Source organism: Scleropages formosus, chromosome 6 (genome assembly GCF_900964775.1).
Source record: "Scleropages formosus chromosome 6, fSclFor1.1, whole genome shotgun sequence".
Taxonomy (NCBI): Eukaryota; Metazoa; Chordata; class Actinopteri; order Osteoglossiformes; family Osteoglossidae; genus Scleropages; species Scleropages formosus.
This window is the reverse complement of record NC_041811.1, coordinates 32,727,054-32,744,646: the sequence shown is the minus strand read 5'-3', so window position 1 is coordinate 32,744,646 and position 17,593 is coordinate 32,727,054. Positions and strand designations below refer to the sequence as shown.

General features: G+C 43.9%; 1 protein-coding gene across 3 annotated transcripts in view; it reads left to right on the top strand.

Moving 5' to 3' along the window:
• LOC108934629 (phosphatidylinositol 4-kinase alpha-like) overlaps window positions 1-17,593 on the top strand; it is a 29,326-nt gene that overhangs the window by 3,852 nt on the left and 7,881 nt on the right. For all 3 annotated transcript variants that reach the window (XM_018752580.2, XM_018752600.2, XM_018752591.2), the window contains exons 7-43: window positions 1,135-1,201; window positions 1,734-1,885; window positions 2,370-2,435; window positions 2,527-2,623; window positions 3,092-3,283; window positions 3,563-3,663; window positions 3,874-4,003; window positions 4,437-4,563; window positions 4,724-4,819; window positions 5,010-5,193; window positions 5,560-5,660; window positions 5,877-6,045; window positions 6,268-6,318; window positions 6,554-6,662; window positions 7,051-7,187; window positions 7,418-7,551; window positions 7,637-7,719; window positions 7,968-8,038; window positions 8,130-8,254; window positions 9,310-9,391; window positions 9,512-9,595; window positions 10,048-10,137; window positions 10,372-10,491; window positions 11,231-11,323; window positions 11,490-11,646; window positions 12,058-12,185; window positions 12,768-12,926; window positions 13,447-13,598; window positions 13,857-13,964; window positions 14,069-14,289; window positions 14,404-14,550; window positions 14,870-14,949; window positions 15,044-15,243; window positions 15,502-15,592; window positions 15,771-15,938; window positions 16,197-16,250; window positions 16,369-16,489. In XM_018752580.2, the coding sequence (XP_018608096.1) occupies window positions 1,135-1,201; window positions 1,734-1,885; window positions 2,370-2,435; window positions 2,527-2,623; window positions 3,092-3,283; window positions 3,563-3,663; window positions 3,874-4,003; window positions 4,437-4,563; window positions 4,724-4,819; window positions 5,010-5,193; window positions 5,560-5,660; window positions 5,877-6,045; window positions 6,268-6,318; window positions 6,554-6,662; window positions 7,051-7,187; window positions 7,418-7,551; window positions 7,637-7,719; window positions 7,968-8,038; window positions 8,130-8,254; window positions 9,310-9,391; window positions 9,512-9,595; window positions 10,048-10,137; window positions 10,372-10,491; window positions 11,231-11,323; window positions 11,490-11,646; window positions 12,058-12,185; window positions 12,768-12,926; window positions 13,447-13,598; window positions 13,857-13,964; window positions 14,069-14,289; window positions 14,404-14,550; window positions 14,870-14,949; window positions 15,044-15,243; window positions 15,502-15,592; window positions 15,771-15,938; window positions 16,197-16,250; window positions 16,369-16,489 (4,447 nt within the window). The remainder of the gene's footprint in view (window positions 1-1,134; window positions 1,202-1,733; window positions 1,886-2,369; window positions 2,436-2,526; window positions 2,624-3,091; window positions 3,284-3,562; window positions 3,664-3,873; window positions 4,004-4,436; window positions 4,564-4,723; window positions 4,820-5,009; window positions 5,194-5,559; window positions 5,661-5,876; window positions 6,046-6,267; window positions 6,319-6,553; window positions 6,663-7,050; window positions 7,188-7,417; window positions 7,552-7,636; window positions 7,720-7,967; window positions 8,039-8,129; window positions 8,255-9,309; window positions 9,392-9,511; window positions 9,596-10,047; window positions 10,138-10,371; window positions 10,492-11,230; window positions 11,324-11,489; window positions 11,647-12,057; window positions 12,186-12,767; window positions 12,927-13,446; window positions 13,599-13,856; window positions 13,965-14,068; window positions 14,290-14,403; window positions 14,551-14,869; window positions 14,950-15,043; window positions 15,244-15,501; window positions 15,593-15,770; window positions 15,939-16,196; window positions 16,251-16,368; window positions 16,490-17,593) is intronic.

Here is a 17,593-nt window from a genome sequence, read left to right as displayed (position 1 = left end):
TATATCTTCTCTAGTCACAAGCAAGTTTGATGTTCCTTTTCTGTTCTACTGAGGTATTTTTATTGTTACAAACGTGAAATTATTGCTCAAACCATGTTTACGCTGTAACTGTGACACCTCTCCGATACTTGAAAGACTGTAGCAGTGATCCTGAGATTCACACTGTGCCTTATTAGGTGTCCTGAAGAAAGTGTTGAAATGGACCCAGTGTGACATATTATTCTTTATGTAGCTGGCACCTTTGTTCAAAGCCACACACGGGTTCAGGTTGTTGTAATAACAGAGTGTTCTGAAGAATATAGAGTAGCAGTCACATGATGACAGCATTGCGTGAAGTACAGTACTGTAGTTTACACAAAGGTTACCTATGATGGACCTTATGTTTAGAAATGGTTTGATAACCATTTCAAGACTGAGTATCAACATTTGCTTCTCTGAGATGATCCTGATTATAATCAGGTTATCGCTGCTAAAGATGGTTTTACAGGATGCTGAATCAGATGAACTTCTTCACACATGGCTCATGCATTCTGAATATTGATTGAATGATTAATAACTAGATGAAATGTGTTATGTTGTTTTTCATCTGAGGCTGGATTAATTGAGGATGAGGCTTAGGGGGGGTGCGGTGCTGCAGCAGGTTTGGCCGGGTCCTGCTCTCTGGCGGGTTTGGGGTTTGAGTCCTGCTTAGGGTGCCTTGTGACGGACTGGCATCCCTTCCTGGGTGTGTCCCCCTCCCCCTCCAGCCTTGCACCCTGTGTTGCTGGGTTAGGCTCCGGTTTGCTGCTCGCTTGGAGCAAGCGGTTTCAGTCAGTGTGTGTGTGTGTGTGTGTGTGTGTGTGTGTGTGTGTGTGTGTGTGTGTGTGTGAATTAGACTTAGTTATGTCCTAGTGTGCGAAACAATAAAACCAAAGAGTTTTTACTTTGTTTTCCACATCACTGCATGGAAAAAAGCAATTGACAAGATGACAATGTAAGAAACTGAAACCATTACAAGTTTAAATCATAAGAAAGAGTATAGTGGGACAGACATGTTGAGTAAACACCACTGAGTGACAGAACACAGCAGACGCTAACAAGTTCCACATTAAATGGCTATGTTGCTGAACCCATCTGTTGTGCTGTGTCTTGTAGGCCAGCCCAGAGCGTGGAGGACACCCCCCAACCTCCCCAGAGGACTCCTCTACCCAGTACTTTGAGGGTAACTGAGCATCTGTTATATGATGTCTGAGAGGGCGACTAATCCACAGCTAGGGCTGAGCCCTGCCCACTGGTAGAGTGATGCTGACCTACGGGGATCGATGATGAACACGTTCCTTCAAAGTGTAGGAGGCCTGTGGGTTTAGCTGGGAGCTCAATGGTAATGATGTCAATCTGTTAAAATTATTCAGCCACTCAGTGATGGTGTCCTGAACACCTGGTGTGTCTGAGAATCCTGTATGGAGTGCTAATGTGGAGCACTGCTGATGAAATATAATGTAAAGTACGTGATGTAAATCTGCTGCCTATACTGAAGGGTGAGATTAGATGTATTCTGAAGCTGCAGAGCTCGTGTGCCAAGAGTCGGGGCTTGACACAATGTGCCTGTGTGACTCAGAAGCCTGGACTCGACCATTTTCAGCATAAACTTAAGGAATAAAATACATGGAAATGTTTTCTGATGTGGTCCAGGCTTTGGGTGGGCTGCTCTGAAAGCTAATGCTAATTTAGCCCCCCCCCGCCACATTGCGCAGGTTCCTACTTCCTGGACGGCAGCACGGTGGACCCTGACTACTACTTCTCCACCATCAGCTCCAGCTTTTCTGTCTCCCCACTCTTCACGGGAGGGAGCAACCGCAGGGAGATCGATGTCCCGTTGGACTTGCTGAGGCAGTTGCTTCACATGGTGAGTGACACCCCCAGGCCTGAGCACCTCATCTAATTATATCCACGGGTGGTGGGGGGAGCACAGGGGATGCATGTGCGTGTTTGTGTTCCAGCTGAGCAATTAAGTGCTTGACAGAGTTAATTACATACCATGCAGGAAAACTATAGTTAAGAATTTCCTCTCAGCACTCAGGTCTGTAGCTGGGAAGCTAGGTCCCTTTGAAGAGCTAGATACTCATTCTTTTGCTGTGTTTCTTGTATAAAGGGAGAGCTTCCAGCCTCTTTCATGATGGACTTTTCCATGCACTTTAATCTACAGTGCTGTGATGATGAAGAAAAGTTGAGTAGATGAGTTTCTTTCTGTGCCAGGGCAGTAGAGTAGATCTCAGGTGCAGTTAAGCTTTGTAATTGATTTAAAAAATCAATACTAATCAACACTTGTAAATATGTGTCAGATAATGCATGTTTTGGGGCCTTGACAAGACGGTGCACTATTCTTTCAGGTTGAACAGTGCGTTGGAGACTCATTTCTGAAAACTCTAGATGCAACTGTGGCTGAGTTTCTGGAGGTAAGCATGTTATAGAGATGTCAGATGTGTGAAAAATTTAATAAGATGCTGTGTTGTTTTCATATTTTGATGTTCATCTTGTCTACTTCAGGAAAATCCTGGTATTGAGCTCTACTATAAGACCTTCAGCGATCCTCTATATGTGACCATGTTTAAAATGCTGAGGGACACCTTGTATTACATAAAAGGTGAGGAAGTTTTGTTTTCAGTATAGGCAAGACTTTGGGGCTCCTGAAATTCAGGGTATCTCTTTAGCCAAGATAAGTACTTGTTGCATATTATGGCAAAGCCAAGGTGAACACGTGTACAGAAGATTACCTACAGACCCTCTTGCACAGATCTTTGTGCACGGACAATGAGCCTGTTTTATGGGTTGTAAGCCCTACGATACCAAAGTTAGAAATCAGAAATTCCATCTTAGACATTACATGAGCCTTCTACGTTGCAATAATAACATTAATACCAGTAATGTTAGTAATTAAAGCTAAACATATTTTGAGATCCTCAAAATTAGAATCAAATTCTCAGACCAACAAACCATCATCCACCAGTCAGATTGACAAAAACTGATCTAAGACTTAACTGTAAACAAGTAGCAACATATGGATAGTGTGCACGTGTTATGGCAAATGTAACTCCACTCTGCATCCCTACAGACCTCCCGACTTCCTTCGTGAAGGAGGTGCATGATTTTGTGCTGGAGCAGTTCAGCAGCAGCCAGTCAGAGCTGCAGAAGATCCTGCACGATGTGGAGCGCCTCCACGGTGATCTGAGCCCACTAAAGCTCCGTTGCCAGGCCAACGCTGCCTGCGTTGATCTCATGGTGTGGGCCGTCACTGAGGAGCAAGGTAAAGGGCCAGATTACAGCAGATGTAGCTGCCACCCTGTAGTCAGTGCCACATGATACGTGAATTAAGGGGACATTTTGGTTCCCCAAGTCACATGACACCCAGACAAAGGAGGCTTTAACCAAATCAGCTGTAGAGAAATGGATATAACAATCTCCTTTGCACATGTTTCACTCATTCCACCAAATTCTAACCTAAATTTCCATCGTGTGTACAGTAAGTTTGAGTGTATTTAAGTTATCTTCACCCTGACCTACTGTCTTCTCTTCTTTCCCCAAGGGGCTGAGAATCTCTGTACAAAGTTGTCAGAGAAGCTGCAGTCCAAGACCTCAAGCAAGGTCGTCATGGCCCACATGCCTCTGCTGGTTTGCTGCCTGCAGGTGGGCTATGGTTTCTGGAGTTCAACAAGACCTCACTAACTACCATAGTTTGCAGGGTGGCCAGTGTAGTTATGATGAATTGATACTCATCCAGCTGGAGGGTGTTGGTCTCTCACTCGGAGGTCGACAGTTCATTTTCACTTGAACACAGTGTAAAAGGGGTTTGATAATCACAACAATAGTAGCAATGATAGTTCTACCTTCTTGCAGGGTCTGGGGTGTCTTTGCGAGCGCTTCCCAGTGGTGGCCCACTCTGTTACCATGTCCCTCCGTGATTTCCTGGTGCTGCCCTCTCCTGTCCTAGTGAAGCTGTACAAGTACCATAACCAGTACAGCGCAGGTGAGCGGACACCCTGGGCCACAGTAAGAAGACGCACATGCTGCCAGGCAAAGAGATTAGACTGACAGCTGTTTTGTAAACCCTGCTTTACACTGTGTGGAGGAGTTTTACGCAAGAGGGCACTGTTATAGCCTTACTTGGCCTTTTTGATGAACACTACCCACGTGTGTTTACATAAGAATTAGTGTCAATACAGTGTGTGGAAGATGACCTAAAACTGCCATGCAAAAAATAAACGTTTCGTAGTTCAATATGCATTGTACATATTTACTTTGTGAAGAAATAAGACTAGTTCTCAGGGCCAAAAAGCAAAACTCTACATTTAAATGTCACCTCAGGCCTGCCAAGTGATGTGACGAGTGGTAAATATGGCAATCCCAGGCCCTTTGTCAGTATAAGAGAGAGTGAGATCCTCTCTACTCCTCATGCACAGGTCCTGGAGAGCTGAAGATCAGTGTGACCAATGAGCACTCTCAGTCAACCTTCAGTATGTCCAACAAGAAGAGCCAGCCATCCATGTACGAACAGCTCAGGGACATCTCCATAGACAACATCTGCAGGCAAGATGCTCATGAGTTCCTGCTCACTTTTAATGCATAGCTAATGAATAGCATTGCACTAAACTCAAACTGTGAAGTCTCACAACTGCATAGTTTCAGAACATAACTTCACACTGTATATAAACGTGAGATTGATCGTGCTGTGCTTATTGCACTCCAGGTGTCTGAAGGCGGGTCTCACCATGGATGCTGTGATTGTGGAGGCCTTCCTGGCCACCCTATCCAACCGACTTTACATATCCCAAGAAAATGACAAGTAAGCGTCCCCTTGGTTAATTTCTTCTGGATGTGCATTATTAAACAGTGAGAAAAGAGGTGTAATTTAGCAAACTGATGAAGTGCAGCGATGATGCACTTTTGGTGGTATTGTTGAAGATTGTGGAGAACAGGGTAGCAACTGACAATATTATGATAGTTTGTGATGTACATGGTGGTGTTCTTCTTAGGGAGGCCCTCCTCATCCCAGACCATACCATCCGTGCTCTGGGCCACATTGCAGTAGCGCTGAGGGATACGCCTCGTGTGATGGAGCCCATCCTGCAGATTCTACAGCAAAAGTTTTGTCAGCCACCTTCCCAGCTAGATGTGCTCATCGTTGACCAGTTGGGTTGCATGGTCATCACTGGCAATGTGAGTGCCAAGAGTACTCTGGGGTGGGTCAGGGGTTCTGCTTCAAGGGGTCTCTTGATTTCCCAGGTACCTGCTGTAACTATTGGAAGGGTCACTACAATAGCTGTCAGATCAAACTGCAGATGATAATTCAATGATCTAATTATCAGTGAGGCATTGAAAATGTCTGCTGCTTATTCTACAATAGTTGCAGTTATTTGATATGTTAACACATCCCTAGGTAACATCTCTAGAAATTGCATATATTGGTGTAAGAAGATCTGCTTTTTTTTTTTTTTTTTTTTTTCTCTCTCTTCCCCTCTTCAAATCTATTTGCATTGTTGTTCTTTCAATTAGTGTTTTGACCATGTGTCTTCTTTCCACTAGCAATACATTTACCAGGAGGTGTGGAACCTATTTCAGCAGATTAGTGTTAAAGCCAGCTCAATGGTGTACTCCACCAAAGAGTACAAAGACCATGGATACAGGTAAAGGTGACTATGGGTGATAATGAAATCTTCTGTCAAGGAATTATAGTTTTAATATTGCTTGTTTAGAAGAAGCTCTTGCCATGTTGGCAAGACTTGCCTTTAACTCTGTGAGCAATTCTTTTGAAACTGTATTCCCTTGTGTTGATGCCCATTGCCCTGGTCAGCTGTGTTACTGATGGTGGGGGGGGGGTGTCTGTGTGTGTATGTGCACAGACACTGTTCCCTGGCTGTGATCAACGCACTGGCCAACATTGCTGCGAACCTGCAGGGAGAGCAGTTGGTGGATGAGCTGCTGGTCAATCTCTTGGAGCTGTTTGTTCAACTGGGCTTGGAGGGCAAGAGGGCCAGTGAGCGTGCGAGTGAGAAGGGTCCTGCCCTCAAGGTGCACCACACACACGTATCACTGTAGTCAGGGCCCCAGACACCTGGTATCACTTTTTTTTTCTTCTTTTTCTAGGTAGCTAGTTTTACTTTAGATTTTTAGCCAAGCAACTGAATTGAAGTTTTTTTTTTTATTTTAGTCACCTGGCCTTTGGTCTTACTATAGAAATTATTCTTGTAATAAAAAATTTGGTTCCATCTGAGGATTTGTTTTTCTCCCAAGGCTTCAAGCAGTGCTGGCAATCTTGGGGTTCTCATTCCAGTCATTGCTGTGGTAAGAAAGGCTGCTCTTCTATTTTTGTTGTCATAGCAGAGCTAATTTTTTGTGTTAGCTCATGCTAAGGCAGAGCAAACCTTTTGAAAGAAGCTAGCTTCAGACTACTTCTTTCCTAGTTCCCTCCTAGTTTTAGGCTGCTCCTCAAGACTGCTTATTGTACTATGTAAAAACTCTGAGGCCATGCTATGGCGCAGCACAACATTTCTTAACCCATGTGCTCGTCTGTCCTCAGCTGACCAGGCGGTTGCCACCCATCAAGGAAGCCAAGCCACGGCTGCAGAAGCTCTTCCGGGACTTCTGGCTGTACTCTGTAGTGATGGGCTTTGCTGTGGAAGGCTCAGGTATGGTGAGCCACAAGAAACCCTGGTGTGAAATAAAAGTGAATCCCAAAACAAAAGTTTTCACAATGATGCTGTGTTGCTTTATCTCTCCGAAGTCTGACCGAGTTAGGAGGCAGAAACAGATTTGATTTTCGCATTACACCCATTTCCGTTTTTCATTCACCGTTGTCATTTGTTACTTTATCTGTGGTGCTGTAATAATGCTGTAGAGTTTAGACTGCCGTATTATTATAAGTGCTTATAGACTTGGCAGAAACCATTAGGGCCTTTATCAGAATGCTAATTCATGAAGGATCAGTGTCGGGAAGGTGTTTGTTGTGGGTGAGAGTTTTACAGGTGGGATTTGTGGGAGAAGTGGCAGTAAGAGTTTGTACTCTGCCTCCTCCAGGGTTGTGGCCACAGGAGTGGTACGAGGGGGTATGTGAAATAGCCACCAAGTCACCCCTGCTGACTTTCCCAAGTGGGGAGCCCCTGCGTTCAGAACTACAGTACAACTCCGCCCTCAAGAACGACACTGTCACCCCAGTATGCACAAAATGTGTCTGACCCCTTACCCCATCTCAGTCCCATTCCATCCTGACCAAGGCTGAGCAATGACATACTCCAGCAGTTTTTGTAGTGGCAAGTATATTCCATTGTAGTGGCCAGTGTAGTCTCTCAAATATTTTCATGTGTATGAAAAATGAATTTAATGTTTCTATTGGTCAAATTGAGCCACTCTGAATAAGTGAGAACTTGTATGGACCCCTCCCCAGGCAGAGCTGAATGATTTAAGGAGCACCATCATCAACCTGTTGGACCCTCCCCCAGAGGTGGCCGCCTTGGTGAACAAGTTGGACTTTGCCATGTGCACATATCTGTTGTCTGTGTACCGCCTGGAGTACATGAGGTAAGGCTGGAGGTCCCTGTCACTTCATCTGAGCAGACCACACACCTAAAGCAAGTAGGTGTCATCTACTATCTGTGTCCCCCAGGATGTTGCGCTCATCTGACTTGGACCGCTTCCAGGTGATGTTCCGCTACTTTGAGGACAAAGCCATTCAGAAGGATAAATCAGGTAAGCTAGATCAGACCTCTCAGCTGTGTTTAGTTTTATGTTTACTTGTCTGAACTGAATGGGTGAATTGAAATCAAATCAGTTACTCTTCATTTACATTTGTTCATGTAGCAGATAATATATATAATGTACATTATGTACTTATACATAATGTATGATTGTTTGTTTTTTTTTTTTTTTTTTTTTTTTTTATTGGCCATTATCCACATACATATTGATTTGATCATCTGTTTGTGACATGTCCCTAGGGATGATGCAATGTGTGATAGCTGTGGGTGACAAGGTCTTTGAAGTCTTCCTTCAGATGATGGCAGAGAAGGTGTGTGATGGTTTGAAATAATCATCCAAGTTTCTATAGAATATGGTCATACTCTTGCATCTTCTTACTCCTCTTCCTCTTACTCCTGTAGCCCAAAACCAAAGAACACGAGGAAGAGCTGGAACACCATGCCCAGTTCCTGCTGGTCAATTTCAATCACACCCATAAAAGGGTCCGCAGGGTGGCTGACAAGTACCTGTCTGGCCTGGCTGAAGCGTAAGTGTGAGCAGGAACACATGAACACACACCCAGGGAACATTAAAGACACGCGGTGAGTTTGCCATTCCACCATTATAGGTTTTTCCTTTCCAATTTCTCAAACCAAGTTCCGATTTGCATTATTCACTAGGTTTTTAGCATTAGGCTGTTATGAGTACACACGTACCCCTCTGTCTGCCCGTCATCCATTCCTGAAAATGGGGCAGATGGCAGGAGCCCATTTGCCATTATTCCTTATGGATTCCCAGCCCATCCCAAAAACCCCATGTAACTTTGAGAAATGTCTCTAAAAATGATATAAAACACTTCAAATTATCATTTTAATTTATTCAGTACAACAGTATGCTATTCGATATTTATTTAAATTGCACAGCAATGCTGTAACAACCCCCCTCCTGGATTTTGCTGTCAGTGGGGTTACAGAAAGACGGCTCTAGGGACAGAAGTGTCAGAACGCAAGCTCTATTGCACCTTTACATCATTAGATGGGAGCCCTCATGTTGCATACACACCCGGCCAAAAGCTCTCGAACACCACAACAATGTGGGAATCATTAATTCCTCGTAATGCCCCACAGTGGTTGTCCAGCAGCTATTTACATCCACAGCAGCAATGCTGCATTACGGGAGAGCTACCATTCCTGTTACCGCCACTCCAGTATGTTTTGTAGCATTTTTTTTTTTGTCAGTTTAAGAAAATACATGTATAAGAGAATTTATTTTTGGATGCTAATATTTACTCCTCCCCCCCCCCAGCGATGTTTTGACAAATAGACATAGTAGCAGGAGGGACCGAGGCAAATAGTGAAGAATGGTATTAATTTTCAAGTGCAGTTATGGGGATACTGTGAGGGTGGATTGTGGAGTATACCTGCATTTTGAGAACTTGAGAGACTATAAAATCTTTTTTTTTCTTTTAGATCTCTTCCTTTTTCCTCCTCTGTCATCTTCTTCATTCATGTAATAAAATGAAAATCAGTAATAAATTTCAGTCATTTTTGAGAGATGTTTAGGCATATTTTCATGGATGTCTTTGACTGTCCACACCCTCAGCTTCCCCCACCTTCTATGGAGTGGTCGGGTGCTGAAGACTATGTTGGACATTCTACAGACTCTGTCCCTCTCACTCAGTGCAGTATGTCACCTTCCCTCTTGCGATTTCCTTTCCAAATTGGTTTATGGCATGTCTGCGACCAGTGCATTATTCCACTTGTTGGATAGATTGGCAAAATCTCCTATCTCTCTCCCTTTACAGGACATCCATAAGGACCAACCATATTACGACATCCCCGACACACCCTACCGGATCACTGTGCCAGACACACAAGAGGGCAGAGAGGTAGGATGATGCATGATGCCTTTGTGAGGTGTTCACACTGCCCAGGTGGCATTTGTCTTTCACACTGGTATTGTCCATATAGTGCTCTGTGCCTGCAATGACACCTTGGTTTTACATCCTCTAAATGTGTGTATAGCCTTATTTATGAATCACTGTGATTATACATGAGGTGGCAAGGTGATTCCGGTAAAATCTGTAGCTGTATAAATGGCCAAAGTAGGGTAAAAGTAAATAATATTAATGACTCATCAAAGAAAAAAACTCTAACTCATTTACGAAAAGGCCAAAGATTTAATGTGGTCTTACAGCACTGTTAAAAGTAACTGTTCAGTGAGGTGTTCTGCCTAGAGTTAAAGTATCACTGTATCCATTCAGCACTGTTCTGTAATTGAGGTAATTCCTTTGGTCTATGACATTGTAATACACTTTGTTGCCCTCTCTTCTGGACTTAGGGCATTGTGAAGGATTTTGCAGCCCGCTGCGGGGAGATCTTGAGGGAGGCAGTAAAGTGGGCTCCTTCTGCCACCAAGTCCCACCTCCAAGTGAGCCAGTCCCTACTCAGGATGGAAATGGGGGATCCGGTGAAACCGAAATGGGGAAATCTGACGAATAACATGGAATATCTTTGTAGTGGTGTCCTTCATATTTCAATATTTTACGTTTGCTCAGGAGAGGAAAATTTGTTCTTGTAGCTCTTCTGTGCTGTGGTTGGTTTCTTCTTGCTTGAGAATTTGGACAACTCAGTTGATGCTTCTGGCCGTTTCCTTATTCCTTAGGAATACCTGAACAAGCACCAGAACTGGGTATCGGGGCTGACCCAGCATACCGGCCTGGCTATGGCCACTGAGAGTGTACTACACTTTGCTGGGTATAACCGTCCGAGCGCCACACTGGGGGTGAGTGACAGAAGAAGTTGGTTGCACATCCTTATGTACATACAGTGCTGCTTGAAAGTATGTGAAGTCCTCATGTCCCTTAGTTTTACCACAGAATGGGTATTTAAGCAGTGTTTCTCACGTGACATAATAGGTATGTAATGACCAATTGCATATGTTTCTTTGGAGGAAATCATGTGTAGTAGAAACATGGAAATAGTGGAGGTGCAAAAATAAGTGAACCTCAAGCTGCATTGCTTAAAGGTGAGTAGAATCAAGTGGTAAATCATAATAATTCATTCATTTTAGAAGTTGAAGATTTAAAATTTATTTCATTTTGTTTTAATTTTAATATTTTATACAAGAACAATGCCCATCCCTGTAGGGTTCACATACTTTCATGCAGCACTGTATCTACAAGAAAACCTACTGGCAAAACACATTTGATCGCTTTTATGGTGGAGACTTCCATCTTTGCTTATTTTCGTGTGATGGTGTTATGTGTCAATATGTAGTGTGTGAGTAAAGATGGTGCAGCTGAACCCATTCAGCTTTGGGAACCTACTGAACATCCTTGTGGGGGGGAAAAAATAATTGCCAGTGGGGCAGTCTTGGTGTTTCTCATGAAATGAGTCCTTAGTCCTTGTAACATTTATGTGACTTGGTCAGTAGCTGCTATTCTAAGCCTGCACTTTTGGCATAAGAGGTGACTGACAGTGGACTGTGAGTGAAAGGTGAACTGCTCTCTGGCTCCTTACAGGCTACCCAGCTCAATGAAAGACCAGCATGTGTCAAGAAGGATTATTCCAACTTCATGGCATCCCTCAACCTTCGGAATCGATATGCAGGAGAGGTGTGAGGATTTACTGGACTCGATCAGTTTACTCATTATGCTCATCACATATCCTTTTAAAGTTCAAAGTAGATGGTACTCGATGTTTGTTGACCACAGAAGGGTTCAGGTCATAGAACTCATTTTGCTATGTGTTTGTTTGCGCACACATGCTGTATATGTGCAGGTGGCAGGGATGATCCAGTTCTCAGAGGCCACTCGCTGCCCTTCAGACCTCAGCAGGCTGGTGGTCCGGCGGGTCGATGAGGCCTTGGCAGGGGGGGAGCCACAGGCCTTCACCGAGGCCATGTTCAAATTGGCTGCCCTGCTCATCAGCTCAAAGGGTAAAGCCGAGTCTTGGCTTGTGACGTGTGTGACCTGTGTTTGTGAGCGACGTACAAACCCCTCTGTCAGGGTTTTATATCAACTTTGTCAGTCAGTGCTGGGATATTTCTCATTTAGCACAAATGATATCATTCTCATTCATCATAAACAAGCCAGTGTTGTAAAACTCAGGTTCCATTAAAGTGCAGCATTTTATTATCTACATATACATCTTCTGCAGCTGGTTGTTAAATTTATAGTTGTTTTTAAATACTGTAGATATAAGATGGTCTGAAAATAGGTCATATACTGTTTGGATGGAACCAAAGGCAAATGGCCAGTGATGCAGAGGAAGTCACATTTTCTGTTTTGCAAGAAGAAGCTTGAGTCTTTGCATGTGTCCCCCCCCCCCGCCTCTCTCCCACTGACAGATAGCAACCCTCAGCTCCTGCACCATCTCTGCTGGGCACCGCTGAAGATGTTCACAGAGCATGGCATGGAAACAGCCATTGCTTGCTGGGAATGGCTGCTGGCTGCCCGGGCAGGCATAGAGGTCCCGGTATGTGATGTTGCTTTGTGGTTGTGACAGCAAGGAAACTAATAACTGAAGCATTGCAATTACTACCAGTTGGTTTACTTTGAATAATCTGATAGAATTGCTGCCTGTAATTGTACCTGAAATTCAGACTAGTTGAGCCTTAATTGTTCCAGCTATTGCCTTCTGTTTTAAAAGGATATGACTATTCAAAAATCAAAGCAACTGCAAGATGGAAATTAAATAATTCACTTATAATAGGCTGCTGAGGATTTGGTATAAATACACATGCGCGCACACACTGGCCAAAACCGCTTGTCGAGCCGGGTTGCAGTGGACCGGAGCCTAACCCGACAACACAGGGTGCAAGGCTGAAGGGGGAGGGGACACACCCAGGAGGGGACCCCAGTGCGTCGCAAGACACCCCAAGCAGGACTCGAACCCCAGACCCACCAGAGAGCAGGACCTGGCCAAACCTGTTGCGCCACCGCTCCCCATTTGTTATAAATATTTCTTGTTAAAGTATTTTCTCACTGAAACATAGCAAACATATTAGCCTGGATCAAAACATATATTCACCTTTTGGCCTCTTATAACTGTGAACAGTTCATGCGGGAGATGGCCAGTGCATGGCAGATCACGGTGGAGCAGAAGATGGGGCTGTTCTCCGAAACCCAGGTAGAGGCTGACCCACTAGCTGCGTCGGAGGAGAGCCAGCCCATGCCTTGCCCCCCTGACGTCATCCCCCACTATATTTGGATAGAGGTGAGCAACAGTGAAGGGGGTGGTTGGAGAGGGCATTACATTAGGAGAAAGAGATATAGTTGCAGACGTGTGATTAAGTAAACCTAGTTTGTTTCTTTCCGCTTGATGCACCGATCTTCATTGCTCGAGTAGGTGCATATAACGCAGGATAGATGTATCCTGATAACCTTCCTACAATTTTTTTTAAAATTCTGCATGTAATGGATATTGTACTTTAATTTGTCTTGATTGCAATGATGCCAAAAACAGGGTTACACTCTCTCCTTTAGTAGTTTTAGGGATAAGTTCTAGACACTTAACATTGTGCAAGATGTTAGTAGCCTGTGCATAACACTCGCTGATGGTTTTCATATCCCTGTGTTACTGGATTCTTGTCCTTTTTGCTTGGTGATGGAAGATTGGTGATCATGGAGGTTTTATGATGATGAACATTTGTAAACAATGATAAACTCTCGCTTTCTATGGACATTTCCACTGGTTAGTGAATTATTTTTTTTTTTCTTTTCTCGCTTACCTTCAGTTTCTTGTCCAGCGGTTTGAAATCGCCAAGTATTGCAGTGTGGACCAGGTGGAGATCTTTGCCAGCCTCGTGCAACGGTCACTCTCGCTCAGTGTGGGTGGGCCCTCCAGCAGCCTAAACCGCCACGTGGCAGCCATTGGATCCCGCTATAGGTGCAGCATAGGCCACTTGTCTTCTGCTTGTGTAACATAGAGTGGACACATTCTGCAAATTAATTCACAGCACAGCAGTTTAAATTGTATTTTCTGTTTTGTATTTTTCATATTGATCGATGTAAAACTGAAACATTTCTTTGGGGCATGCAGTAAAAATTCTCATAGGGTTTACAGCTCGAAAATTTTGAGTACTTAGATGTCATCTATAATGTCAGTGTGTTAATTTCTTTCTGTCGTCACCCCAACCCATCCCAGGCTTCTCACACTGGGCCTTTCCCTGCTCCACTCGGACATGGTAACCAACATTACCATCCGCAATGTCCTTCGGGAGAAGATTTATTCCACTGCCTTTGACTATTTCAGGTATCGATAGGCCTGTATAACCTCTAAGCCCTGACTGCTCACAGGAGTCTTGTTACTATTTCTGTCTGTACAAGCACAACTTTAAATTGCTTTTTACCCCTCAGCGTCCACCCTAAGTTCCCCACCCAGGGGGACAAACAGCTCCGTGAAGACATCAGCATCATGACTAAGTTCTATGCCGGGATCCTGTCGGACAAGAAGTACCTGGCTGCTGGACAGCTGGTGACCCCTGGCGAGACTGCGACAAACCCTCCACAGAGCTCCCTTTCAGCAGGCATATTTGGGTCCCTCATTGTGTCCAGTACTACACCCATATCCATACTGAGTAAGGTTTACCTCTCATTACACTGCATGGTGCCATGAGTAATGTGCTGTGACTGGTGTGCCTGTTACTCTGGACAGGTGTTAGTTGTCCTCAGTAACTTCTCTTTACCTGCAGACAGCCAAGACTCGTCCCTGAACAGCTTATCTGTCATGGCTGGGGCCGACTCCCGGACCAATGTGGATTCGCGGCAGCAAAGTGCACAGGGATGGATAAATACCTACCCTTTGTCCAGTGGTGTATCCAGCATCTCCAAGAAATCAGGTGTGCATATGTCTGGAACTGCATTTCCTTCTCTACATTTACAAAAACATTCATAACATTTGTCTTAAGTTCTCATAAATGAATGTACTGATGACATGAAGACATTCTGATTAGTCTGTTTTTAGTATTTTTAGTTTAGCAGTCATGCATTTTTATAACTGGGTTCTACCTGATTATCTTTGAGATTGGAGTCTGTAATATAGTGAGGACTGGCTACCTCTTTCCTTGAAGTTTCACGGATTGTGGTTGATGAAGACCTTTCAGTCATCAGTTGGGCAGCGATGCTGGAAACCATGGTGACTGCATGCTTCTGTTTCAGGGCAATCCAAGAAGAGCAACAGGGGGACTCAACTTCACAAGTACTATATAAAACGCAGGACACTGCTGCTGGCCCTGCTGGTGAATGATTACTCGTGAATAAATGATCCCGAAGCAGTAGATCAACATAAAATGGACGTAACCCTCTCCGTGCTTCCCTTTTCTCTTGCTTTAGGCCAGCGAGATTGAGCGTCTGACAACCTGGTACAACCCCCTATCAACACAGGAGCTGGCCATTGCCACAGAGCAGTCGGTGGAGACAAGCATTGCCAACTGGAGGTCCAAGTACATAAATCTGAGCGAGAAGCAGTGGAAGGACAATGTCAACTTGGCATGGAGCATTGCACCCTACCTTGCCATGCAGCTGCCAGCCAGGTGATATTTCCTGAGGCTTTACACTGATACTGAGAGCAGCTGTATTGCTCAGTATACCTCATCTGGCTTCAGGAAATATAAGATAAAAAGTTTTTAAAGACTGGAATTTTGCTAAAGAGAAAAGCCTTGATGTTCTGTCCTTACCAAAAGACATGATATGGGTGCTTACCAAATTACTTCACTAAAAACATCAAACTCTATAAGCAGTAAGTATGCATAGAAATGCTTGCTAAATTTCCACACTTTCCCCTTTGGCAGGTTCAAGAATGCAGAAGCCATAGTGGCAGAGGTGACCCGTCTGGTACGGCTGGATCCAGCTGTGGTCAGTGACGTCCCTGAGGCTGTCAAGGTAATGTTAGCCTTGGTTGTTTTCCTCAGCTGAACACCAGGTTAGACTTCCCTTCTTTGTTGGTGGTGAGAGTCCTGATATTGCTTGATTCCTTGGTTTTGGGCTCAGAAACTTATGAAGGGTCAAATATTAAGACTGGACACTGATGTTTTCTCAAAATTTGTTTATGCGAGACCAGTTCCTGGTGACGTGGCACACCATTGATGCCGACTCCCCAGAGCTAAGCCACGTCCTGTGCTGGGCACCTACTGACCCCCCTACAGGGCTCTCCTACTTCTCCAGCATGTACCCTCCTCATCCTCTAACAGCACAGTACGGGGTCAAAGTGCTACGCTCCTTCCCACCTGTAAGATTGCCACTCTGAAGAGAATCCATGGGTCTATTTAGTATAATACGCATGCTGTCTTTTTCATACACTTAAGTGAAAACATTATCCATGAGCAGTTGTATTCATGATGTTATTGATGATAGATGTATGGATGAAATAACCAGCCACTCAGTGGTGAAATGTCATTGTGAAAACACATTAACATTGTAAGAAATTGTTTTTTCTATTTTTTTAATGATAGAATTAATTTGGATCCTCTTTTGTTGTTCTCCCCAGGATGCCATTTTATTCTACATTCCTCAAATCGTTCAAGCGCTCCGGTATGATAAGGTAAGGGGAGGGGGAAGAGGGAGGACTGTGACTTGTAAAACACTTTCAGTCCTTTCATCCTGGGGAGATGTTGCCAGCTGGCTGGCGCTTTCTCACACCACCCTGCTGTTCCTGGCAGATGGGTTATGTGCGCGAGTACATCCTGTGGGCAGCCCAGAAGTCCCAGCTGCTGGCACACCAGTTCATCTGGAACATGAAGACTAACATCTACCTGGATGAGGAGGGCCATCAGAAAGACCGTATGTTAAAGTTTCCCAAACCACAAGTCATGCTGCACATAAGGGTTTCATGAAAACAAAATGGATTTCTGCAATTTAACTTCTTAAAAAGAAGAAAAGTAAACACAAGCTGTAATATGTTTAAAAACAATAACTAAGACACAAAGTAGTTTGTCCTGAAAAGATGGATACTGGGAGGTACTGATGATTATTCAGACCCTAGCAGTGTTGCCAGAGAACTAATATTAAATGTCCCCCTTGGCAAAGACAAAATGTCCTCTCATTTGTGATCTGACATATTTACATTTATTTAGCACATGCTTTTCTCCAAAGTGACTTCCAAGGAACTCTGTAGCATTATCAGCCCACACACCTTATTCACCATGATGACTTACACTGCTAGATACACTACTTACACTGGGTCACTCATCCATACATCAGTGGCACACACTCTCTCTGTCACTCACACACTATGGGTGAAGCTGAACAGCATGTCTTTGGACTGTGGGAGGAAACCAGAGTACCCAGAGGAAACCCACACATACACAGGGAGAACATGCAAACTCCACACAGACTGAGTGGGGATCGAACCCATGTCCTCTTGCACCACCAAGGTCCTATGACACAGCAGCGCTATTCGCTGTGCCACCATGCCTTGCTGTACTTAATCAATTTTTTTTTTTTTTTTTTTTAATCGCTTTTAGGATAATGAATTTAGTTTAATGTTAGTCCCCTGGCAGTACTGTTCAGGGTCTGAATAATCATCAGTACCTCCCAGTATTGATCTTTTCAGGATAAACAACTTTGTGTCTGAATTATTGTTTGTAAACATACTACCACTTGTTTACTTTTATTTACAATTGAAGTCAATGCTGTTAAACATTGACCTCCTTTCCAGTTTTTTTTTTTTTTTTTTTTTTTTTTTTTTTTGTAGCTTTTTGGCATTAAACTTGATTGGATCATTTTGTCAGTTCTGGTAGTGTACTAATAGAGCCTGTGAGAGAAAAAATTACACCATTATTGTTTTTATGTCATTTCCACTAGTCACAGTTGGTATCTATTTAGACTACCTTTTAGCTGAAGTGACTGCAACTAAAAGATTCGTTTAGGTGCTGACCAGGGCCT